General features: G+C 37.7%; 1 protein-coding gene across 1 annotated transcript in view; it reads right to left on the reverse strand.

The window, feature by feature from the left end:
* Positions 1-1024: 1024 nt before the first annotated feature.
* The window catches only part of LOC131586061 (1-phosphatidylinositol 4,5-bisphosphate phosphodiesterase zeta-1-like), a 48162-nt gene continuing 22648 nt past the window's right edge, over positions 1025-26538 (reverse strand). The window contains exons 7-13 of the mRNA XM_058852799.1: positions 25315-25542; positions 23021-23177; positions 20978-21094; positions 11877-12049; positions 8845-8977; positions 7152-7301; positions 1025-3722 (exon numbers count right to left, since the gene is read on the reverse strand). Coding sequence (XP_058708782.1) covers positions 3640-3722; positions 7152-7301; positions 8845-8977; positions 11877-12049; positions 20978-21094; positions 23021-23177; positions 25315-25542 — 1041 coding nt within the window. The 3' untranslated portion in view covers positions 1025-3639. The remainder of the gene's footprint in view (positions 3723-7151; positions 7302-8844; positions 8978-11876; positions 12050-20977; positions 21095-23020; positions 23178-25314; positions 25543-26538) is intronic.

Here is a 26538-nt window from a genome sequence, read left to right on the forward strand (position 1 = left end):
CATTTGTGGAACATTCAGCTGAGCAGTGTCCAGTTCAATGAAGAAAAGTGGTACTCCCTGGGAAACAGTGTAATTTAAATGCTCTCCGAGATGATTCAATTATTTGCCCACTCACTAATGTTTCTTTATCCCATTTCCCACGGTACATTTTGTCTCAGTTGCCCTTGAGAATAGGCAGTCATCTGCTGAGCACATATCCTAACATTTCATAATGCTGTTGTCTTAAATGTGCTACCATGTTCCTGCCACAGATTCCTGACAGCGTGAGTTTAAGGAATCACGTGCTAAGGACTTGTAGCAATATGCAGAAGTTCTTATGACAGCAATGAAGGGCTTGGTTTTGTTAATATTAAATAGTACAGTAAAAATACTAAATTCTCAGTGTGTGGGGCCGCATTCTTTGCCCATTAATTCCACTGATGGTGTTGAAACAATGCTGGTAATGATGTAATTTATCATCATTGCATGTGATGAGTTCACCAGAGGACCATGGGATGGTTCCCTGACAATACATTTCCCTACAGATGTCCAGCAAATTTCACATTAAATCTTATCCAATCAATACTTTGGGTTTTTTAAAGAATGTTAGAAGTTTTGATACAATGTCACATTTAATCCAGGACATTAATTTGTCAACAATATGTATCATTGTTTTTTTATTCTGACATCCAAGAGGCAGATATAACTGGTCATTTGTGTGAAGAGAGGAGGGAGAAGCTGATGTTCATGAATAAAGAGATTATATTGAGTGTGAGCTTTCAGGGGGGATTTATTTAAGCTCATGATGCCACAGATATTTGTTCAGCAGTCTTCCCACATTGCACTCCTATGCTGCATAAGGGGTTCAAGTCAATACATGCATTGAATAGATTTAGAGTATTTATATATTAAATAATGAACATGAGTGGTTCCTTTAAGTTCACAGATGCTAATTATGGGCCCTGTTTTTCTCTAATTTGAGGAAGCACTTAAACACCTCTTTAAGCATTTGGCATATGAGCAGCCACAATGAGCTGTCCATTACTGCCAGACTCGTGCACACACCCACTGACCATGTAAATAAACCTTTCCAGGGCCAGGGGCACAGTTTTAAGGCACAGGAGATGTGTTGATTTGTGGTCTGATCTGCTGTAAATTTTAAGTTCCCTTATACTGGGCAGATCTGACATTTGTCCTACCAGGTGGAAAAGTGGTCAACAGAGGGGTAATAATCCCAGAAGTGAAGATAATTGCCTTCTTCTCCCAAAGGACACCCACAGCAGTCGTCAGAATAGAAAGTTGTATAAAGCTCCTGAAGTGGGACTTGGAGTGTTAGGAAATAAAATAAGCTGGAGTTTTTCTCAGCATCAAACAAATGGACTTGATCAGGTTTTATCTAAAAATACTTTCCCTAGTCAAACTGATGTACTAAGCTCCTCCTCAGTAAGGGGAGGTCAGGGGAACTCTGTTTGGATATTAATATTATTCATCTATTCAGAGCTGTGAGAAACTGTAAAATATTCGCCACATGCAAAGGATATTGGCTGGCACACAGAATATCATCACTACAAAGATCAGGACACCAAACATTTTTGTACTATAGGGTCTCATGGGAGACAAATCAAGTGCCTTGTCATTCAAGCACAGAAAACACACTGAGACCAGCTTACAAAGTTATGGAATCACCTGACCTTACATTCCAATATTGATTTTAGATTCCTCTTAGTCTACTGTCTCAGTTTCCTTATTAAAACTATAATGCAATTTTCTAACAGTGTTATTTCCTGTGACATTTTCTAACACTTGTTTACCACATGCCCTGATTTTCCATCTTAGAGCAACATTTAATGAAACAGCATTAGAATAACAATAAAGAAAAAGAGCATTAAAATCTATCATCAGAACTGTCTGTAAACTTAAGCAATATTATTTGGTATTAAAGAAACTTGTTGATATAACATCCTTTTTTTAAAAAAAATCATATTTGAGTGACAAATCTGCCATTAGTTGTGTAACTGTAGTCCTGTGGAAGGTCAACAATGCTTCAGTTCTGAAAGGAAGATGGGAAAATTGTGTCTTATGGGTAAGATCTACACTGATGTTAAGCAAGTAGTTGTCCTCCTAGATTTCACACACATAATCAACCCTTGATTTTTCTAAAACTCTCCAGTTCTCCTCGGAATACTGTGTTTCCAACTTCCTGAGTTCCCGGTAAGATGTATCCTGAGCTCCCTGCTCCTATGAGGAATATGGTTCTTTACAAACTCTCCATGAATTTTTTTATCTTGCTTTAGCAGCAGAACATTCAAGACTAAGCTAAGGAAAGGTACCAATACTAGCATATGATTTTTTTATGATTTTAATTTTTTTCTGAAAACTGTTTTTTCAGGTAAGAAAATGACAGTAGGCACTAAAGAGGAATAATTCAGTCAGAGCCCACTTTTTCCAAATTTAAAGGGAACATTGTATGTATAATTTTTCCTGTCCCCTTGAAAAGCTACAATGGTAAGAGATGTTGTTCAATACAAATAAAAATGCCAAATTCACATGCTTATATCCTAAAAAATTAGCATGATCTCTTATATGTATTGGATTATTATTCTCACTCAATAATTAATCATAAATTTGAAATTAGCTTCAACTGACATTAACTCAATTTTTAAAATATTCAAAAGCATTCAGTGTTTATTAATTGTTTCTAAACATTCATAGAATAATTGAATCACAGAATGGCTTGGGTTGGAAGGGATTTTAAAGATCATCTCATTCCAACCCCATGCCATGGCCAGAGACACTTTGTAGGTTGCTCAGAGCCCCATCCTACTGGTTTTGAACTCTTCCAGGGATGAGGAGTCCACAACTTCTCTGGAAACCTGTGCCAGTGCCTCACCACCCTCACAGTAAATAATTTCTTCCTTATACCCAGTTAAACTTACAGTTTAATTTACAGTTAAATGTAAATTACAGTTTAATCTTTCAGTTTAAAGCCATCCACCCTTTTCCAATCGCTACATACCCTTCTACTGGAAGGTTCTATAAGGTTTCCCTGGAGCCTTTTCTTCTCTAGGCTGAACAGCTCCAACTCTCTCAACCTTTCCTCACAGCAGAGGTGCTCCACACCTCTGATCATTTTCATGACCCTCCTCTAGACTCTCTCCAAAAGATCAACCTCTTTCTTGTGTTGGAGGCCCCAAAGCTAAATGCAACTTCCCAAGTGGGACCTCCTGAGAGCAGACTAGGAGGGTAAAATCACCTCCCTCAACGCTGATTTTGATAGCAGATGTGGGCTATGTTTCCACTTTTTCCATCAGTGGGAACTTCCCCAACCTGCCCTGACTTCCCAAGTGAGGGATCGCGGCTCAGGCCAGTTTCCTCAGGACCTGTGGATGTTTCTCATCACGTCCCATGGACCTGTGCACCTCAAGGCTCCTTAGGTTTTCTCAGACCCAGTCTTCTCCTACAGAAAAACAGCAGTAGGGCCAAGGACAGCAGCCCTTATTTGGGATACCCCCTCCATAATATTCCCTCTGGCTTCACAAAATCATTGTGAATGTGCCTCTCTGGGAATCAGGCCACTGGGGCTGTTGCGAAGCCAGAGATGTTATTTTATTGGAGCAGGGGGCAATCCTCCAGAATGATTTCTTGTGCAGAAAGATATCACTAATAGTACCAGATATGAACAAACAAAGAAGCAGGTTCCAGCTTGATGCCTTCTTTGGATATCAATGGAATGTTACGGTAACCTGTAAATATAATGACACCTTTATTAGCGTATAAACCACAAGCACAAATATTATGATGGAGTGTTTTTATGATCACCAATGCAAACAAGGCATAATTTATGATTCTGTAAGTAGCTCTTTAAAATAAAATGAAATTATACTAGAACTGAATATCATTTGTGCTGGTTTTTCTCATTTATATATATATAGTATTTCAATTCTGGTATTTTTGGTGTCAGAGTGAAAAAGCCCAGTGTTTTGCAGGATGTGATATTTTTTCAAATGGAAGACTTTCAGCCCAGTGATATTTAAACATGGGCAAACTTACATTGTAACATCCCAGGTTATGTGCTGCACACATTGTTTTGAGAGCAAATGAAAGAACTTGTGAATCAGCAGTGATAGCACCTACAGAACGGTGCTGCAGCAGCCATGCACTGTGCAGCTGAGGCAGAAAAAAGTGAAGTGTAAGACTTCCTACCATGACTTCTTAAATGTTAATTTCATATGAGTAATTCACTTTATCAGAGATAAGTCATGCCATCATGAAGCTACGTGTTCATCTGGTTATTGAAGCATTTGGAAAAGCCATAGTTCTCAATTTCAAACATAATTCACTTACCTGCTTAGAAAACAAAACAACTTTTTCTTAAAAATCCCGGCCTGTACTGCTTTATATGACTAAATGTCCCTTATTTAATAACAAGTGACAATGTCACTTATGGTTAAAAAAAATTCTGTGTTTTTTCTATGTATATATGTAAATAATTCCAGCTATTTAAGTAAGTCTGTTTTGTAGAAGTATCCATGTTCTGAACTGCAGTTTTCAAAATCCCTCTTTAGCTGTGTGTGGATGCCTGTGGAGTCTTTGGGAGCCACATTTACCTGGGTTTGGAATTTCTTGCTTCTTTCATACAGAATCATAGAATTGTTTAGATTGGAAAAGAGCTCTAAGATCATCAAGTCCAGCCTTTGACTGAACACCTCCTTGTGAACCAGGGCATGGCACTGAGTGCCACATCCAATTGTTTCTTGAGCACCTTCAGAGATGGTGGTTCCACCTCCTGTCTGAGCAGCTCTTTCTAATAATGGACAACCCTACCAGTGACAAAATTCTCCCTGATGTCCAACTGAACCTTCCCTGGCACAGCTTGAGCCATTTCCCCTTGTTCTGTCACACTACACATAAGTTCCTCTGGTATTTAAGGTTCAGATTCTAGGCAGCAAATATTAAAGCTGGTTGTAGGCAATTTACATTTGAGATCAGTTTTTAAGGCATGCACACAATATGTGGAAGGCTTGGTTGATTTCCTATCCAAAGATACACTTCAAAGACTAAGACTAATTTCTGAAGACTTGTGTTCTAGCCCCTACCTACAGAAGATTCTACAAAGTTTCCTGAGAGAAGTAAAACTTCTTTTTTGTTATTGAAATTGCCCCAATTTGCATTAAATGATTAACTACTCTTGGATCCCATGATAATAGAGTTAAAAATTGAGTTCCTGTCCTGTATTAGTATTCACCATGGCAGATTCATTGGCACAGGGACTGTAAGAGAGGACTCCCCCCTCCTATTTGCCTTTAACCACCCAGGTAGAGAATTTTTCTCAATTTCAGCCCCTCTGAGTATAGCTACAGAATCACTACATGGAAAATCAAATTCTGCTGCAGCTGGACAGCGAGCATTCCTCCCCAGTGGAGTCTACAGGTAGTTGGGAGTCTGCTGCTGGGGAAAGGAAGGCAGTGTGGATATAGATTTGAATCCTTTCAAAAGAAAATGCAGAGGAGGGAGGAAATGGCACAACTTTGCCCCTCTGGCTGTCAAAGAAAATAAAAGATGTAAGCACTGCTCAGCTTTTGGAAGCAACTTGCCCTCAGGGAAACCTCAGGGATATGAATCCTAGGGACCTGGGGACAGTCCTGTAGTACAGATTTAAGCAATTGGAATGCTGAAGACTAAGACTGAAATCCATGCTCACTCTCCAGCATATTAGGCAGTTCTTGCCTTGTCTTCTGCTTGTTGTGACTCCCTCTGCAAGAACATTATTTTCCTATTTCACTGTTTAGAGAGTACTTGGGTACCTAAAGCAAAACCATCGTTCCAGACCTGCTTTCAGAGATCTCAATGTTAAGCATTGCAATGAATGTAATAAATTGTAATAAATGTTGAAATTATTTATCACTTTACCTCTTAGAAGCATTTTATTTATGGCCTCTGGGCATTCTGATAGCAAATTACTTTTTTTATATTGTGTTAAGTGGGGATTGGGGCAATTTGTTTGGCATCATTTATAATTTTTGTACCTAGACTCACTCCCTAGAATTTTAATTATTGCACTGAAAATGTTTCCTCAGAAATCTACTGCTCTTACTTTTCCAAAATATGAATCCCTCATTTGTAACCAAAATTATAAAGACATTAAGCCTCACTGAAAATTTGTATCTAAAAAAGCCTCAATCAATAATTTTGCAAGTACTTGTAAGCAGCAGTGCCTGATATTTGAATTTGTCTCAGATATTGTGAATTGTTAGGTTGAGTGTTCTTTCATTATCCTGAAGTATACAAATAAAAGGAAACGAAAAGGTTATCAGTGTAAAAATTCATGTTGTAGAAAAACAACTGAGCTCTAAGAGTAATGTCATTTTTCTTGTATAACTCCTCAGCCTCAACTAAGAATCACAAGCAGCTTTATGACTTCCAAACATGAGGGAAAAAAAATGCACCATTTAAAATCCTGTTAAGCTTAATAAAAAAGGTGTGGTGCCTGTTGCCAGCTCCAGTGTTTTGCCTTGCCGTCTTTATTCACTAATAAAAGCTGTTTGTTTTGTCAGAAATGGCTTTGGAAAGCCAGTGTAGTAAACAGCCATTTTACATAAGCCTTTCTCCTTGGCCTATTGGCTTCTGTGTCTGCTCTTTATGAGCAGCCTTTTCATTACAAAAGTTCCAGGAACTCTACTGGCTTAACAAAAGAAACTCCAGCAAGAAAAATACCATGAATATTTTGCCCTATTTTTAACCATTGTGCTCCACTCTGAAAAGTTGCAGATAGGTTACCTGAGGGGGTTTTGGTGGTTGATTTTGTTTTAATTTGGTATTGGGTTTTGAACTTATCTAAGTGCACAAAACCACTGTCTTCATAGCAGCTCTGACTAGTCTCACTTCTTGCAATGAATTAAAATACCACCTGAGCAGTTTCCATCTAGAATGGAACACTGCAGTGGGAAGAATCACCTGCCATTAATATTGTTCTGATTTCAACATCATGGATTTGCATTCAGAGAATATGTTTATTTCAAAAACAGAGAGTGCCATTTATTCATTTTGTTACAAAATCGTGCTCTAGAAAATAAACATAGTGCTGAAGTCTCTCAATGCTACAGTAACAAAAAAAGCCTGGAATGTTGCAGATTTTTTTGAGCTGTTATAGGTGGTTGACATAAAAATATTACCTGTATTCAGGCTCATCACAGGTAAAGTGTACTGGCCAAGGAATTCGTTGTTACACAGAGAAATCTCATCCTGAACGCAGAAGCGTATCATTGCCAGTTCTGGAACTTGGATGTTAAAAGAGAATGTTTCATTCCATTTAGGGCTCAAAGCTAATTAAAGGAGAAAAGAAACAGGATTAAAATATGATTTCTTTTTTTTCTACTCTAAAACTAAGCTGCTATCACTAGTTTGAACTGGTAAAGAGTTTCTTTTACCCTAGGTATCTGTGCCCATTTAAACAAATAACTAAACTCCCACTGACTGTAGTGGGGCAAAAGCCTAAGATAGTTGGTGTCATCCCTTAAAAGAGAGAAAAATGAGACAAGGATAGCCAGGTTAAGAACTTCTGCTCAGCTTAAATTTTCCTATAACCATACCAGTTTCATGCTTTTGCCAAAGTTTCTCCTTTCACAGTGTTGGAAATGAATAAATTCAGGTAGTAAAACGTTCACTTGACCAGAAATACAAAAAGAGAATGTGGAACAGGAGGGGTTTCCCTGGTCTTTAGCAATGTTCATACAGGGAAAAGAAATTCAGGGGCTGATTTTAAACAGCAGCTATCTATAAAAAAGAAAAAGGAAGCATAGAAGACAGAGGCACAGACAAAATGAGATCACAGAAAGCTTGTAGTCTGAGACATCAAGAAGATCTGTATTATAAAGATAAGGGAGTGCTCAAAGACAGCTACAAAGAGTACACACTTCACCTGTCAAGCAATTAAGGGATTACTCCTACCAGAGACTTCAAATGAGACGAGTGATGAAGTTACAGCAATTTCTTAAGAAAACCTCGTCATTAAGTTAAGTGGTTAAGGCTGGGATAGGGTTAACTTTCTTCATGTCAACCCCTATGGTGCTGCATTTTGGATTTTTGACTCAAACAGCACTGACTACACCCCAGTGTTTGAGCTATTGCTGAACAGGGCTTCCACAGTGTCGAGATTTCTGTCTTTCTCACTGCAGAGCAGCCTCCCCATCCCAGTGAGGGGGCTGGGGGTACCCAGGAAGTTGGGAGGAGGCACAAGTGGTACAGCTGACCCCAGCTGGCCAAGGGGATGTTCCTTACAAATGGTGTCATGCTCACAGCTGGGGGGAAGGAGGAAGGGAGGGCATTCAGAATTGCAGTGTCTGTCTTCCCAAGTAACCTCAGAGCTCCAAAATGAAGCCTTGTTTCCCTGGGAATGGCTCTACACCTGCCTGCCCATGGGAAGTGGTGAATGAATTCCTTATTTTGCTTTGCTTGTGTGGGCAGCTTTTGCTTTATCTATCAAACTGTCTTCTTCTCTACCCGAGGGTTTTCTCATTTTGGCCTTTCCAGCCCTCTTCCCATCCAACTAGAGGACAACAAGCAAGCAGCTCTTTGGAGCTGAGCTGCTGTCCAGGATGAGCCCACAGCAGTGTGAAAAAAAATAAATTCCACCTTCCTTTAGAAAGGGGGAGTGCTCCCAGCTGTGTGTTTGTGCTTCCTTAATCTACCAGTCTAGAAAAATGGCACACACAGCATGAACTTCTGCTACAGATTTTGTGCCAGGAAATCCTAGTCTAGAGAGAAATAATTGCATTTTCTATAACTCCTTGGGATGCAAAGTTGGTGTTTCCTTATAAAATGTTGTTGTGCTTTGTTCACAGCCTCGAGGAGCAGACTGATGCTCACCATTGCTTCTTACAATACTAGATTTCTTTCTTGTTTGGTCCTCTGGTACACCATAGATTTCTATCTGCACTATGGGGTCAGCTTTGTTTGTCCTTGAGATGCTGCTGGGTGGTAATTGATGGCCACTGATCAGCTGGAAAATTAAAGTTATATTGAAATAACTGTAAGAACGAACTAATTCACCACAGCCATATAGTCACCATAATAGAAATAGCTTTCAAAAGAAATTACTTTAAGTATATGCCAGTCATAAACTGGTGTAATAAACACAGTGGAATCAAGAATATGGTGCTTCCTATCTAATTTACTTATATATATATATATAATTTTTTTTAGAAATATTGTGGTTTAGGAGCATGTTTTAACTAGATCAGATTGGTCTGAGCCCAGTCCAAACTGACCTTGAATGGTTAGAGGGATGGGATACACATAACCTCTCTGGGCTGCCTGTGCCAGTGTTTCACCACCCTCTTTATAAATAAATAAATATATAGATAAATAAATAACTGAAATAATATTTTAAACAATAATTTTCAGGTTTTTTTATTCAATAGCTATACATAAAAATTATATTTTGCTACTGTACAAAATAATCCTATTGGAATCAGCCTACAGTGATTTTTACATTTTCTGCTATCGAGCTCATGAATTCCAATCTGTGTGGAGTGGATCAGCATCAAGACCCACCGTGACATCAGCATTGTGCTACAGGGTATATGTAGCAGACTGCCTCACCTGTGCCTCATCTCTTGCACAGTGTTCCTTAGTATTAGACAAAAACTCTTCATTCAGTGAGCTTCCTGATGTGTTTTGACCAAAATTTCCAAAAACAGGAAATTTTGTCTCAGACTGCCCTGTAATCTGGCACCCAGACTAAGACAGGATTTATGAAAGTCACAACTTTGTCTGCTTTTTATCTATATTTCAGGGTAGCTAGGAAAGAGTCAACATCTGTGCAGTAATCAGCCTTTTAGGAATCAGTATATAACATGTATTGAGAGAGATATACAAGCCTGAAAGCCCAGGTGAAAGATATGACTCCTGACCCTGGTCTCAGGCCTAAGCATCATAAGAGATTCTTATTCCCCTGTCAACCACCCCAAAAATCAAAACCCACAAATCCCACACTTTGCTTTGATATTTTCCAGTGCTTGTAGCACCTTGCCCCAAGAGAAGTTCTAGCCTGAAATACTGAAGAGCAGTGGCTTGGCAAACACTGATGCTCTTTCTTCCTAAGGAATTGCTGCTGCCTTCACCAGGAATCTTTGCAATCACTGATGGGCTGCCCACTAAGGACATGGGAGATTCCTTGCCATTTCCTGAGGGCCATTGCCAAGGCCTGCATGACCCACTGCTAGACCTAGCCTAAGCCTCCCCTGGCATGGGAAAAGAGTGAGTTCTTTCAAGCACACCGTGACCCAAAGCCATAAATCAAATCAATTTTTGACATCCAAGGTGAAGCAGACATACAGAGTGATGTAAAAATTTAGGAAGCACCTTGAACATCCCTATTTCTGCTTCAAAGGCTCTATGCCTCTTGATGGGAATTGTGGCACATTGGGTTAAGGATAAGGAATTCAGTAACATCAGGCCCTATGTGATTTTTCTATTCTTCATTCGTTCATTCATTCATTCGTTCAGAGAGATTTGCCCTTTAGATGTTTTCTATCTTTGCTTTCTGTTGTCATTTCTGCATTCATCTGGTTAGTAACTTTTTCAGCAGAAGCTGCTTTTCCTTTGACTCCTGCTCCAAATTGCTTTTGTCTTCAACCACAATTTCCTGGTTTTTGCTGCTGGCTATGAATGGGGCTCTCTGTGCCCTTCATTCCCTCAGCCAGTGGGATGCCATTGCCTCTCTGCAGCCCGCACTATCCAGCCTGAAGTCTCAGTCTAAAGTCCTCAATCTTAAACACAGCCTTTCTCTTCTCCAGCTCCTTCCAAACTCAGACACTTCCTCTGCATTGACAATGGTTTTGTCTGTCTCCTGCATTACAATTCAGGGTTTCTCCTCATCCTAATTCCAGCTTCATACAAATTAGGGCTAAAATAAGTGATGTATTTGCCTGGCTGCCTGAAATCATCCAGCAATGTCTATTCACAATTGGTATGCTCACTGTCAGGACACTAGAATGTTCTTGATTAGGTGCGTGCATTATGTAAGTATTTTATAATTGTCACTAACTATTGTTTTATCTCTGCTATTTATTACTCTGAAAGAAACAAAATAGCAATTACACACTAATTATATGCTAATTAAATAGCATTTATGCAAGTGGTATTCTGTGTAATCAGAAATATTACTTTTTCATTGGGAAAAGGGACTTTTCTAATTAGTGAACAATTATAACAAATCTACTTGACCTCAAAATAAAGGCCTTATCTAATCATTTATTTGTAAATGGCATGCATTTCAAGTATTTTTGGGAAGTCAATCACATTATAATTTGGGAGAAGTAGAAATAATTCAAAGACTTACTAATTCATCCCTCCTTTCACCCTTATTTATACCATTTAAGGATTATAAATAGTCTTTTATATATGCATAGAAAGATAATGAGACTTAAAAGAAGCATAAAGCTTCCTATCTTATCTTTAAAAATTTCCATTTGTCAATTAACATTATAATAGTACAGGTGGTATTATTGATAGTGAAAGAAATAACACCCAAAGTGCACATTTGAATTCTGTGTTTTCAGTTCAGCTTCCACATGCACAATTGTCTGGCCCCTTTTTCAGCTACATTATTTATATTTATTTGTACAGCATCCTTAAAAATCATGTATTTTTACAGTCTCCTGGAGGCTCTGAACCCCTACATATTTTTAGCAAGCATAAGTGAAATACAGATGGGAAAGCACCCAAGCAGCAGTTGATACTCTGTGAGAGTTTTACCATCTTGTTCAAAACATTAGTTCCCAACAAACAGGAATAGGAATAAAATGGGGAAAAAAATTAGATAATAATTGCATCTGAAATACATAAAATTTGCTTTCCCATTTTCATGGAACAAAACAACACTTCAGTCATCTTACCCTTATTGACAGAGACATTGGTTTGCTGTATCCTCCCACATTTCGGGGTGTAAATGTGGTATTGCGATCCCTCAAGAATACAGGTTTCAGCACATAGCCACAACCACCATTGTCCAGGAATTTTCCATCTTGCAATTCCATTTGTGTTCCCGGTGTTTGGAAGTTTAAGGCCACTGTAAAATTATATCAGTATTGATTTTAGTGAATTAGATTTGATAACATTTTATAAAAAAAAGTTAAAAAAAATTTCAAATGAGCTTAAGATATCTACATCTTTCAATTCATATGTAGGATCCTGTTATTTCCCTTAAATTAAGTGATACTCAATAACGAATTATTTGTGCACAAAAACAGTACACTCTTTAGAACTGCACCCTCTTTTAAGAACTAATCTATAGATCTTTTTTACATTGCTATACCTCTCTTCCCTTTTCTTTCTAAATTAGACCTTGGAGAATATGAAATAAGAGATCCTTCTCTCTGCAAGAACTGAATTCACATCCAAGTTTCTCTACAGCAGCAAGACCCTGCACTCCAAACCTGCTATCAAAGATCTGGTGCAGAAGTCAAAACCTCAGGATTGTATCTAACCTTAGTTATGGTGCAGAATTCATCACAAAAACATCTCACCCAGAAGATTAAGAAGCTTTAGTTTAGTTAGAATACTCAGTGAAAATACATATAAATTTATAGAACTAGAAGCAATTTTAAAAGTGTTCTTAAATTTATGTGAGCACACACTCTCTTGGAGCTTAATCCTCAAGTACTGGTGATTATTCTAAGAATACACCTGACAGATTTTTTCCTTTCCTTGGCAGTTCAAAACATTTTCAGTTTGCTGCAGCACCAATAATAAAATATCACACTTCTCATCAACAGGATATTGTAATTCATGAGATAAAGCCAACATTGAAATAGACCTGTTTAATGAAATTTCCCCCTATTCCAGTGCATTGGAGCTTCTTGTCACATTCCAAATAGAAAATGCAGAAGTCAAATCAGCAATGAATTATGACATTATGAACCCATGACATGTGTTAAACAGAGAATGATAAGAAGTCATTTACTTAAAAGGATGGTTTGGTAGGAATGAAAAAAGAAGACTTTAAGCAGTTCAAGTGACTCATAATAATTCATAAAGAGGACCTTATTACATTTTCCTGGGAGATAATATGAATGTATTGAATGAACATTTGACATAATGCAAAAATCCTTATTGCAAGTGGAAAACACAGAAAATTGTTTTCACTGCAAAAATTACTCATTCCTTCACTGCTTTGATGATCATTTTAAAATATTCTGAAGCAAACAACACAAATAGGAATGAAGCAGCTGGTACAATGGACCTGATATTTATAATATGATATATAAACACATGTTTTTGGTGGGGTTACTTCTGAAGAGCTCTGGTTCCGTAGTCTCAAAACCAATGAATGGGTGGAATACATGAAGTGCTCCCAGAGTGCATCATCTGTTTAATCTGAAAGAAATCCCATCTGTGCTAGCTAAAATTGCTCTGCATCATGAACCAACATGCAGCAAGTAGGAATAACTGGAAACCTTGTCTAGAAAAACCTCAAACAAAACGAAAAAAGCCTCCAAAACAAAACACAACATGCACTCCTGCTTTGATCTAAGTGTTAATGTAAAGACATGATTTTATGTTAATATACACAGGAATTTTGTTTTACCTTTAACAACAGAAACCAAACTTCAGAGTGTTCATATTGCCCATTGCCCACCATTGCCTTTTTTAAACAGGGTTGGTATTTTCTTGGTATGGTTTTGGCAGCGGTTCAAAATTTTCTCTTTATGACTCAACCCATCATCCAGAAACAGCCCCAAATTTGGTGCTATATGATGCTTGTATATTTTAATGCACTGAATCAAGCTGTGCAGAGGATGCTACAGGAGCTGCAACCCTGTGGCCCCTGGAAGTCTGAACTACAGATAAGCCAGGATCTCTCACTCCTCAGGTGAGTCCTAGGCCACACTTTCAGGATACGTGGGTTTAAAAGTGCAACTGAAATTAGGCACATCGAACAGTCAGCTTCAAATAGCAGCTTCCACATGATGAACCAAATTACATGACTGCACATAATGAGACTATTGCTAAATTTACCAAGCTTTATAGGCGACTAAGCAGGAAAATCTGATGTAACAACAGCAACAAGCAAACGAGAATACTTTATATTTTATCACATTAGGAAAATTACTTTTGCAACACAAGTGAAGGGCAATGTTATTATGGGTTGATATCTCTAAACATCAGCACTGTGTTTTCACTTAATTTAATTTGACCTTAAGAACAAGTTAAGAAACGCATGGAACAGTAGTTTTAATTTACTTACTGGTTTCTTTGTATTGCAAGTTTTAAGGTGATTAAGCAAATGTGAGATTTTGTGTCATATTCTCTGAGATGCAAACCTCTACTAAAACTGTTTACAGGGCTCATAGCTGCTTGGAGCCTCCCAGGGCACTACTTTATGGTGCATTGATGTACAATTTTTCTTTTTAAACAGGTGCAGTATAGCCCTAACACTTCTTGAGAAATGGCAAGGATCATAAACTAAAAGCTATGCCCAGCAGCTTGGGCTGAGCAATATCTTTCTGCAAACAATCCTGAACTTCTACCCAGTGTTTCATTTTAGCTTTGGTGAATTCAAGAGCAGAACTGTTCAATAATATTCTTTGTACTTTTGTTTTATGAAACAGTATAAATATAATGCATGTATGAAGAGAGATTTAAACTGACAGTTTATTTTGGAAAGAAACCCAAATGAGCTTGCAATGAAACCATCTGAGCAGTACATAATCTTAATGCATGGTTTTCATGGGGAAGTAAAGGCATCTGAAGTTGAACACGGTGTACATTAAATTTTCTCCTCAGTCCTTTCATTAAGCACCAGAAGAATTTTAATATTGACATCAAAATCAAAGCAGCACAGCAAAACATGGGCTTGGGGAACAACCTGAGCAAAGCAATTCTTCACTGTGATTCCTGCACCTAAAACAGATTTAACTATTCCTAGAACCATGAGGCTAAATCCCCTTCAGATCAGAGTATTGAATACTCAAATCATCTTGCAAAGTACCAAAGCTGCCATGGCAGTCCCAGTAAGCCCCAGGTGTAAATAACTTCATATGGCAAATTGAGGTTAGGAAATAGACTAGCTCCAAAAAATGAGCCAATCCATAATACACAGAAGAATATTATTTTTGACCCCAAACCTCTGTATCACAAGCAGTTAACTGAAGTCAGTTCCACCACTAATTGCAGAACTAAAGACACTCTAAATATTCATACACAGCACCTTCTATAGGTGCCACCATTCAAGACATAATTGATTTGTGGACTAAAAGCAAAAGCTTTGTAAAACCAAAATGAGAATTGTGACTGTGATTTGAAGGCATTGAGGAAAACTGCACATCTTTTGATCCTGCCTCTCATTAATATTCCCAGTGGGACTTTTAAATTGTAATTTTTTATTTTTTGTTCTTTGCTTGCTGGTTCTATCAGCTACATCACAACCATAAGGTTTAATGCATTTTCCCATTTAAATGGGAAGATTTTAAAATAGATAAGGACACATTTGTCACCATTTTTTCTTGAAATGGGTTACTTAATTGCATTTTATGCCATTTAAAAATGCATCTCAAAATGTATCAATTTTATGCCCTTTCAAAAAAACTCATATTCAGAAAGCACTCACAGTGCCAATGTTCCTATCCCCATGGTTTACCTCACTCATTTGAATCTAAAGAGATGTAATAGATCACACTTTTATCAGCCTTCTTGTCTTGCTCTCAGCTCTTTCCAGTTGTCTGTGCTCTTAAAGTGGGCCACTCACAATGAATGCAACGAAAATCTGTGCCTCAGATATCCCAAATCTGAGCTGAATTCCACCCAGCCTGGGAAATGCTATTGCAAACAGGAGCGTATCCTAATGCTCTGGAATGTTGCCATTGCTTATGAGATGATCAATGTGATTGGATTTGAAGCCACTGCTTTCATTCCACACCAGCACTCCAAGCTGGGCACAGACTGTCTAGGCTTTCTTCTCACATGCAGGTCACAGCTGCACTCAATCCTTCACTGCCCAAATTTACAGAAATATTTCAGAAGTCCAGGAAAGATGGAGCGAGACTATTTACAGGGGCATAACAGGACAGGGGGGAAGAGCTTCAAAGTGAAAGAGAATAAACCCGTGAAGAGGTGAGACCCCACACAAACTTTATGAGCAAGGACTTTGGTCTACTAGACCAAAAATAAAGAAAAAAAACCTCTTTTTTTTCTACCAGAAAAAAAATAAAATATATAATGATTGATTTTCCTACAACACAGAGCAAGCTTATATGGACAATATACATTTTGGCATAAAAAGTATCACCTCTCTTCCTGGCAAAAAAAAAAAAAATCAGTAAAACTGTATTTTTTCTCTTCCCTAACAGACTCCAAATTGTATTAATCTTAATGATAACTTCTGGCTTTATTTTTCACCTACACATTTTGAAATGGTTGTTTTCACTCTACAGAAGCTTGATTTATGGCTTACAATGTGAGGGATTCTGCCATAGGAAGAGGGACTGCTCCTCTGAGAGCTGAATAAATGCATAACTGCATGACATAACATCCTTAAAATGTGCAGTCAGTCTTTTTTGTATGGTCTTTGGGCCAGTTTAATACTGTGGCTCTAAAGACACTGTCATTAGAAATGTGAAGAATCCAGTCACACAGTTCATAACTGCTGACATTGCTCCTACTTCATTACAAGTGGTCCTACTGGAAAAGAGATGTCAGGTGATTAAGAGTCCTCCATTGTCCAAGTAAATCTGCAAAGGGTTTAAGTAGAGATCCTCTCTTGTGAGATTCTCATGGGAAAAGTACCTAAAGCATTTCTGATAAATTATCAGATCTAAAAATCTAAATTGATTTTTGCTGTCTAATTAATGTGTCAGTCTGAAAGTCACACTTCAGTGTAAGTCTGAGTATTTTTGGTTGTCATTTGACCAATTTTACACCTGAAATGTTTCCAATATAATTTTTAAAATTTACTTAACTTGTGATTCTTGGCAGAAAAGTGAATATTATCAGCTTCCCTCTCCTGTTTTAGTCTGGAGTCACTGACAGGTTTTAGAACAAGATCAGCAACTACTTCAGAAACAATTGTGTTCCTGCAATTTTTTCCCATCTTCCTTTAAAATTTATTAGACTTCACATAAATTATTTACTATTCTATTGGTTGTCTGCAGTGAAGACAGCTGGAAAAACTGATAAAATGGAATTTCAGTGTTTCTTTGCTTTAAAGTGAAATTCCAGTATCTATGACACACACCAAAAACTGCCTAAAAAGAAGCAGAATAGCCCAAGAGATTTTTCATAAACCTGGCAGTAGAAGCATTTCTGCAGAAGAGACATAAAACCTTCATTCAAAACCACTCCCAGCATTTGGAGCCATTCCAAAGGAAAGTTGAGTGCATTTGGAGAGCTTCAGATGTTGAATCATATTATCCCACCTATCTTGCAGGTGTCTACACCTGAATTAGCAGTACCACTTCACTCTTTGTGAAGACTAAATCAGTGAAATTCAAGGGAAAACATTAAAAAAAAATTAGTCCTCTAGGTTTCACTTCCTAAGGAGGCATTTCTGGACTATTAAAACCAGTAGAAGAGAGCAATAATATAGTTATTGACACAGAACCCAAGCAGGGTCGGGTTTGAGTCATTTTAATTTCCACAGGTGAGGCATACCAAGATCAAAATTAGTTGGTTTCTTTTCCCTTGGTTGCTTCAGAGGTTAAAATCAGAACTAGTTAGAGAGCTCCTTATCACTCCTCTTTTCATGCATCATTTTTTACCATATTTTGTCATATTATTGCACACAAGACTGAACCACAAAACAGATGTGACAAAATTGCCAAGCTGCATTTCAGTGTCACAGTCCAAAATAAAACCTACAGAAAGTAAAAAACCCATCATACAAGTACAACTTTCACAGCAGCATATAAATTTATGCACACCCCAAAAAGCACATATGAGATATTCTGAAATAAAATTCTGAACCTACAACACCATGGTTTTCTCCTGTAAGTTATGGCATGTTTTGGTCATTCCTGCAGAGTGCTTTGGTACATGTAGAACATTTCCAAATGCCACATTCAAAAGGTTATTTAAGTCTTTTTTTATTATGATTTTCACCAAGGCTTTCTTTCATTTTGGATTTTTGTTGTTTTTTTCAGTCTATATAAAACAACTGATATCAGTTTATTTAAATAAATGTCCTGAATTTTATTTCCCTGCATAAATCTTTCCATTTCATTTTATTTCCTAAATAAAAAGGAGACATGGATACATCAAACCAGTTCTTTCCAGTGCCTCACTGCAGTTGTATGCAGGAGGCATACTAATTTTCACAGACTATGAAAAGTGAGGGTTTTTCTCCATAAGACCTCTTTTTTCCCAAAACCTCCTGTTCTTATGAGTCTCAATTTTCAGAGAATGGACAGGGAGTACACAGTGATATCCAAAAGCTATTTTGTGGAAACTCTGTACTTTTTACTGAGCTTTTTAACTTGCCTTCCTCTGGAAATTAGGTTTACACAATTACATGTCTTGTCCTCAGCCCCAAAAAGTCTTGAGCCTGTTGGACCATTTCATCCTGCTTTAGCTGAGTGCCAGGCTGCTCCAAGTTAATATGTTCCAAGCAATTCAGAGAAAATTGCTGGCAAGGTACAGAAGAAAGCACTGTTTTGAGTCAGTCACTAAGGGAAGTGAAGGAGTAACTCAGTTCTCATAATTACAAGATGCAGAGGCCTGGAAGGCAGTGTTATGTGTAGGTTTGAACAAAACCTAATATATTTTCTTTGCCCAGCCAGAAAGGTTATGGATGTTAAAGGAATGTAAGCTTGCAGGTGTGGGGAGGAGAAGGGAGTTAAGAAGGGGAATAGGTGGCAAAGAGAAATCCAAGAGTCCTTTGAAGAGTTTCAGGGAATTGCAAAAGGGATCTAGAGGATTCACTTCTGTGCATGGGGTGTAAAGCACAAAGGCAGGCAGACAGGAGGGGTGTGTGAATTATACAGACATGGGACAGATATAAAAATCAAAAGTCTGTGTTAAATCAGTGAAAGGACATCAGCAGAAGATTCACTGAGATACCCTCACTTTGGGAGTTGCATTGTGAAGAGCTGCTATATTTCTGCCAAACAGCTATCTAAAGCAGATTAGGGAATTAATAGATCTAACATAGCTTGGAAATAATGTATGTGGAGAATTGTTTTTAATCAGCCTATTCCCATGTGAAAAATAGAGGGGTTTTTAAGTGAAGATGCAAATGAAGTGACCAAGAGGGCAAATCTAACCACTTCCTGCAGATTTTTAATTCTTCCAGGAAGGGGCCCAAACCCCCTATGCACCAAAAGTCATATGTTTTGCATATTAATGTTAGACTGACTTCTCATTAAGGCACACTCTGAGTAAACAGCCAGTGTAGTAATTTTGAAAGATTTTGGCGCTGTCTGTGATCTAACAAATGGTTATCCTTTGCAGAGATAAGTGTGGAGATTCGCAGGCTAGAAAGAAAACTAGTAAATTGCAGTATGATAAGACTGGGAGATTAATTCAATTTTAAATTAAGGACCTCTGGCGAGTGCTTTCTCTAAGAATGAAACAAACTTCCTAGTTTTTAATGGCAATGTATAGTTTAGATAGCAATGATAGCACACAGGGAGGGCAGCACCCCAGGTAAATAATCCAGACATGGCACTAAGTGTGGATGAACCACAAGGACACAACATAATCAAACCAATTTCACACAGTATGGTGATGAGAAGATACTTGGATAGTCCAGCACAAGTCCAAATCTGTACTGCAAATAAGCATTTATGAGGACATAGAAGCAAGTCAAATTTATACTAAATAGTAATTTTTGTACTCCTTATGTAGTTACGTAAAATAACAGTCAGGATGGAGAAAGTAACTTGTCACAGAAGATATATGGAGAGCTGAGAAAGGAAACAAGTGGAAAAGGAAGCCTGGAACAAGGGTGACATAAGCTCCAGGGCCCTACAGACAGAATGAAATCTGTGCCTGTCCTTGGATGAGTGTGTATTTCAACATAACAAGGTGAATCCACACCTTTCACCTCTCAAAACGGAGAGCCTAAGGCAAAGTGCCCCGCTCACCCCACAGTCTCCCTCAGGTGGCCTTGGCAAAGACTCAAAGACAGAATATATACCTGGGTACAAAACCTATTCTGCTCTACTTTACCTAGGGCTGAAGAAAATTTAGCAGGCAAACATAGAAATATGTTCTGGAACTGAGAATCTTTTAAACTGAAGAATAAACACGTGAAGGTAAAATTGTCTCTAAAGCCATTAAAAAGGACAAAATGCTTACAGGTGAGAGGTTTTCCAAAGCCTGCTGGGTACAGAAGTCATGCCATGCTTATTTTGAAAAAATTCAAATAAATAACTTTCAATGAAGAAGCAGAAGTTACCACTTTTTTTGTTGCCCAGGAAACGAATATGTTTTGTACTGGAAATTAAAATTCTACATGTATGTTCATCTGAATAAAGACTGGAGACTCCCAGCAGCTCCCAGCTGTCTCTGGATGTTGTGCTGACCAGGAATGTTTGAGTGCTGCCTTGTGTAGCATATCCTGTTCTGGGAATTTTTGGCACTACTATCAATTGTTGTGCTCACATCTGCACCTAAGCAAGTCACAGAGTGCCACTGAAAACCCACAGACCCTTCAGAAGAAACTTGCATTGCTGAGTAATGGAAACTTAAAAATGCTGAGCTTGTTATTAGTGATTTTCTTAATATCCAATTCAAAGAGGTAGTTTAAAGAGATTAATAAAATAGAATAAATGGAATATCTGGGATAGGAAACAGCTATTTAACACAAAGTGATATTTACAATTACTAGTGAGAAAAAACTGGTGGGATATGTGGGTTGAAGGAAAATTTTATATAACAAAAAATTAAAATAATGCCACTGGGGGAAAATACGTAACCTACATAACACCAGAATACTATAGGAAGCAAGAAACTCCTTTATCTGTAAAGCCTAGAATGCAATAGTTTCTGCAAGGATACATACCCATCTGACACCCTACATTCCAGAACTCCTGAGGATTATAATTTGACGAGCTCATTCTTGTTCCCTTGGGGTAAATTCTTGTAATAAATCTTGTAGTATGTGAAATAAACTCTTTAGCTGATAAACAGAAGGATAAAATCTTGGTAAGAAAACCTTTGTTATTAAAGAAATCCTATTTGAACAAATAATAAAAATACAGTAATTTGATCCAGCAATTTTTTTACACAATATTATGCCAATTTATTCTATTTTAACATCATTTTATTTTGAAATATATTCATTTGTTCATTTAATAATTAATTTTTAAACCTTAATATTTTGTGTGTATTTGAATCTGACAGTATTCCTGTATAAAGAAATATATATTCCTTTGTAAGAAGTTCATTATCCAAAAACCATCCCTTCACTGAAATATTCTGTTTCTTCACCTTTTTGCAGGGTAAGCTTATGATTTCTACACTAAAGCCCACTGTATTCTCATGGGAAACTGAGACACAGGAAACTGCACAAAAGTTTCCCCCTTCTATAATAGCTCAAAATGAAAAAAAAAGGGGAAAAAAATCATCTTTAGATGATCTTGGCTTGTTTGTTGTTTGGAGGTTTAAATAAAATGGCTAAATAATATTAGGACCAGGGAAGAGCACGTTTTCAAAAGCCACTGAAATTCTTGTTATATAAGCCTCAGAAGATAACTATCATGTACATTGTTTTTCCTTCTGCTGGCAGTGTTCCCTCCTTTCTCATATGTAAGCATTGACTGCAGGGATGTGGGAAACTTCAGATGACTTCTATCTGCACGATTCCTTTTTAGTGATTAAACAAAAATCTACATTTCCAGGGTCATCTCTCTGATCTCCATTTTCCTCTCACCTCATTTTTTGTTTGTTTAGCGGTTTTGTTTGGTAGAGTTTGGTTTGCTTTGTTGTTTGGGGGTGGTTTTATTGAGGGGGAGGAGAGGTTCTAGAGCTACTTTTCTATCTCCTAGAGTGCTGGAGGAACCAGAGAGAGGACTCAGTGGCTGGAAAATCCTACTTTGTGACACTGTTCAGCATCATTCACCTCGCCAGCTGCTGCCCTGAAAACTAAAACCTGATAATGTTTTCATAGCTTTAGTTACTTTCCCATGGAAGTTCTATAAACAGAAGTTGTTTATCACATTCCTTCTAAGAAACATCTTTTGATGGACGTTTCACACGACCAGTGTGCTTGGGAAGGTGTAACTTAATTATCCAATCCCTGGTCATTGTTGAGAATCTATAAATACTGGGGTCAGAAAATAAAGTTCCTTCTTTCCTGTTCTACCACTGGAAAGTGTTCATGTGAATCATTTTGTGTCCTTTAGCAACAGCCAGCCACTGAATCACCTCCACAAAGTGAGTGGGCATGTGGCAGCCTTCATTGTCATTGTCACTGTCATGCTCGGTGATCTCTGCTTTTAACGCTCCCTCGGGGCTCTCTGCAGGCAGCTGGAGCTCAAACAGCAGAGGCTGCACCAAATGGAGCTGCTCCAGCCCAGAATGGTTTGGATAATTCAGTTTGGCTGGGATGGAAGGTCTGGTCCAGTGGAGCAAGCTGCCTGCTCTGGGGTTTATCCATCCCATTAATGAGGACTCTCTTATCTGCACTTGTCACCAAAGCCAGGCGACTGCCGAGCCAACTCCGCTCAGTTCTCAGCCCAGACATGGGGTGGGGAGGGAGGTGGTGAAATTTATTCCACGCTTTTTCAAGTGCTGACTGCAATTCCTAAATTACTTGATGCAGAAAACAATGAATCGAAAGGCAGACGTACATTTTTTAGACTGTGTTAATATTTGTTCTTATAAAAATACACGGAATTAAAGCAAAGTTGAATTTCAGTTTTCCTCCCAAAGCCAACAGAAATAAAAATATTATGCAAAGGACATATCTAAAACAGTGTTATACAAAGAACCAAATAAAATCAGACAGCAGGTGTTTCATAAAATTTTAACCCTTCAATGCCTAAGCAGTGAAGCAATCATAGCACCAATGTAACTTTTAACTGATTGACTCCAAAGAAATTACCTGAAGATCTTAAAAGTTTTCGTGCTGCACTCTCTCCAATTGAATTATTTTCATAACACTGCTGATGCTGCAGGGAATGCTCAAAGCTCACAAACTTCTGAGATTTGGTATAAACCACGAGGTCTGACAATGCAAGGGCAATCTTTCCCTTTCTCACCTAAACATCATCAGATGAATAATGGAATAAAAAAGTCACAATGATGAGTATTTCATTATTATTAATATTAATAATTCAGAGAAACAATCATTTTGGATGCATAAAGCATGAAAAAACGTCTCAGTTAATGAATCTAATAAATATGACCTTTAATAGTGAGATCTGATCTGCTGAGAGAAAATTGAGGTTATTGTGCCCACGTTTATCACAGTAATCATAGGGTGAGTGGAGAAATCCTTCCTAGCAGAATGTTCTTCTCGATAGCTTTACAGTTTTCCTGCTCCTAAGAGTGGTTTGCAAATAATATAATTTTTCATGGCTTTTAATGTTGCTCCTTAAAAATATACCTCCAACTTTCTATTCATAAATATATAAAGTACTAGAAAAGACCAACAGAATAAACTCATCTATAAAATGTAGAATAACAGGAAAATATTACATTGCGCCAAGAAAATTAATCAAAGGCCTATTCCTTTAAGCATTGCCCTGAAGTTAGGAAAACTCTTTTCTTCTTGATTAAGGTTGAAAGTTCTCTCACCAAAATCTTAATTTAGTCTTGCTCAATTACCAAAATAAGCCAAAGTGACTGAAATTTTACCAGGATCTTCTCTCTTACAGAGAAGCACTGTGTGACCACTTCATTTTCCTCAGCATAACTTCTGAGCTAATTGGGGGCAGTAGCCAGCAGAGAGCTGCTGATGCTAATCATGTTTACATTCCATTAAAGCTTTTGAAGGCAAATTCTCATCCCACAAAATAATAGAGATTGCCTGCTCATGGCTCTTAAACTATGCAACGTTCAAGTGCATTAATTATTCTGGGGCTATGTCCCATGAGGACACCAGGAGTCTACTGCCATGGAAATCCTGAAAAATACAACTCTGGAGGCAGGCAAAGCCAGCAGCATCACTGGGGTATCTTGGCTGTGGATTCAAATGCTCTCCCACCCTCCCATAAAGCAATACAGTGGGACATCAAGGCAAATATTCCAACAGAGTGGGACCCTGGAAACCACTTTCTCTTCTGCCTGGGAAACATGAGCAGATCCTTTTTGTTGCTGCTGTTTAAGAGTCTGTGGAATTCATTCTAGTCTGTTACATGGTCCTACAAATATTCTTGAAACCTATTGTCTAGAGAGCTGGTCCTTCCTGGTCAGAGTCCATCCTTCCTCAGAATTTTTCCTTACTATTTCTCCATGTCAGTTGGAATGAGAAAGAAGAAAAAAACTTTCAAATCATATAAAAAAAAAGAGACACTGCTTCTCAGCGAGAGTGCTGGGCTCTGAGGAGCACTGCTGGTTTAGCCACATTCAGGCAATCAGAGCATGATGTGCAAGAGTGACTGGGTACACCAGGTGCTGCCTGACATCCTAAAAAAGCTGAACAAGGCAGTTTCAACCTTGATGAAGCAACAGATTTTCCGTGGTAGAGAATTATAGTTGGTTAAAAAAACTAAGTTCAATTTGACTTTCAAACACCAAATTTTTACACTTTTTTCAGAAATAAAGTTAAGTCTCTGCATGATAAATCTAAAAACACCTCTTCAGCTCCAGGTGCTGAAAAATGTTCCAGCACAACCAGGAATGTGCACCTAATTTAATGCAAAAAAATCCAGAACTGAAGAAAATAGGAGACTTTATCTATCTTAAAAATAGACTGGAAGACCTGGGGAAGAAATGGTTAACTCTGCCTGTTGTCATCAGGTACTGCTGTAAGTGTTCTCTATACATAGTTCCAGGAGAGCCATGGCACCAACAAAACACATCTTAAATCTACTGTGGGACCGAGAGCCTGGGACAAGCACAAGTTTTGAGAGAGGAAAATGTTGAAGTTCAAGATGGGAGCACAGGAAGGGGTTGATTTTGAGTTGGGTACTAAAATGTGGTCCAGTCTGACTTTTCTTATAAGAGTAGGAAAATTCTGAAACCTCGAGCTAAAAAATGTAATTTCCAAATGCACTGATCTTAGTAATTTTAAAGTTTTCTCTTTAAATTTTAAATTAAATTTAAAATATAAATTATTTTAAAATAACTTATTTATAACAACTTTTCAGTTTAGTCTCTATTTTAAGATAATCGAGTTTCTTTAAAAAAAAAAAAATCTGTGTGTTCTCTATATTCAATTGCAGCAAAAGTTACCTTTGGTTTTTTTTGAGGTGGGGGTGAAGGTCTATGATCTCTTCTTCTTCTGGTGGGACTCCTTGATGGCTGAAGAGGTAACGTGTCATCTGTGTCGTCATCCTCAGACTCAGATTCAGAGTCACTCAGTTCCTCTGTCTCACCACCATATTCAGCATCCATCCTGAGCAGACCTTCCTCAATTGTTCCAACTTTTTTATTTTTTATCAGAACTTTGAATTTTAATGCCTATAGAAAAGAGGTTGAACAATAGTAACTAGAATTACTTAGGTTTTCATCTCTTGGTGTTATTTAACCAATCTTCAAAGTTGTTTATTAAATATAATGATGTGAGGTTGCAAAATGAATTAAAATAGAGTGAGGCAGAAGCCAAAGCCAAAGAAACCAAACAGAATCTGGGGATCAATGTACACAACAGAATGAGCCTATCTAACACCATGACAGGAAAAAAGGCTCTCTGCCACAGGAACCCAGATGCTGAAACTATGAAAAGATAAAAGTAGAAAGCTAAGTAAGAGCCAAAAGTGATAGCCAGGCAAGACATAGAAGGTATATTTTTTTACTTATTTTTTTACTTCTATTTTAAGCCTAAATGTACTTCTATGTGTATATACACACTTAAAGATGTGTCTGCTATTCATTTGGAATGTTTTCATCTATCACTAAGCCTGCAGGAAATTTGTTATTTGATTAATGCCTTTGTGCATATCTCTCTGGTGTACCAAATGAAAACTTTTGTTTATAACTTGTGTTATTTTACAGTAGAACCTTATGCTGGTCTTACCTGGCCAGGGAAACAAAAGTTTGGTGATTTTGCCTAAGCAGTTTCTCTATTTTTAAATAGACGTGTATCAACCTCCATAATATGTAATGTAAAGGGAGAAAAACATCATTGAATTATATTGATTCTAACAGCATGGCTTTCATCTATGGAACAGAATCCTATGAGTATATATTTCACTTCAATTTACAAAACTATATTAATAGTAAAGCTTCTATTATGCAGCAGTACATCTGTACACAGGAGCTGTCAGGGAGTAACAGGACTTACTGTCACTCTTGAATAAAGTGATCCACAAAAATGTTCTTTGAATTTCCTATGCTCTAGTGGAAAGGAAGATTACACTACTGGGAGTGTGGCGGGAAGAGGGAACAAAAAAATTCACAATAAATGAAAGGTAACTGAAATGCTGTGTTTTAAGGTATCCACGAAGTAAATATGAA

The sequence above is a fragment of the Poecile atricapillus genome, chromosome 18 (assembly GCF_030490865.1).
Source record: "Poecile atricapillus isolate bPoeAtr1 chromosome 18, bPoeAtr1.hap1, whole genome shotgun sequence".
Classification (NCBI taxonomy): domain Eukaryota; kingdom Metazoa; phylum Chordata; class Aves; order Passeriformes; family Paridae; genus Poecile; species Poecile atricapillus.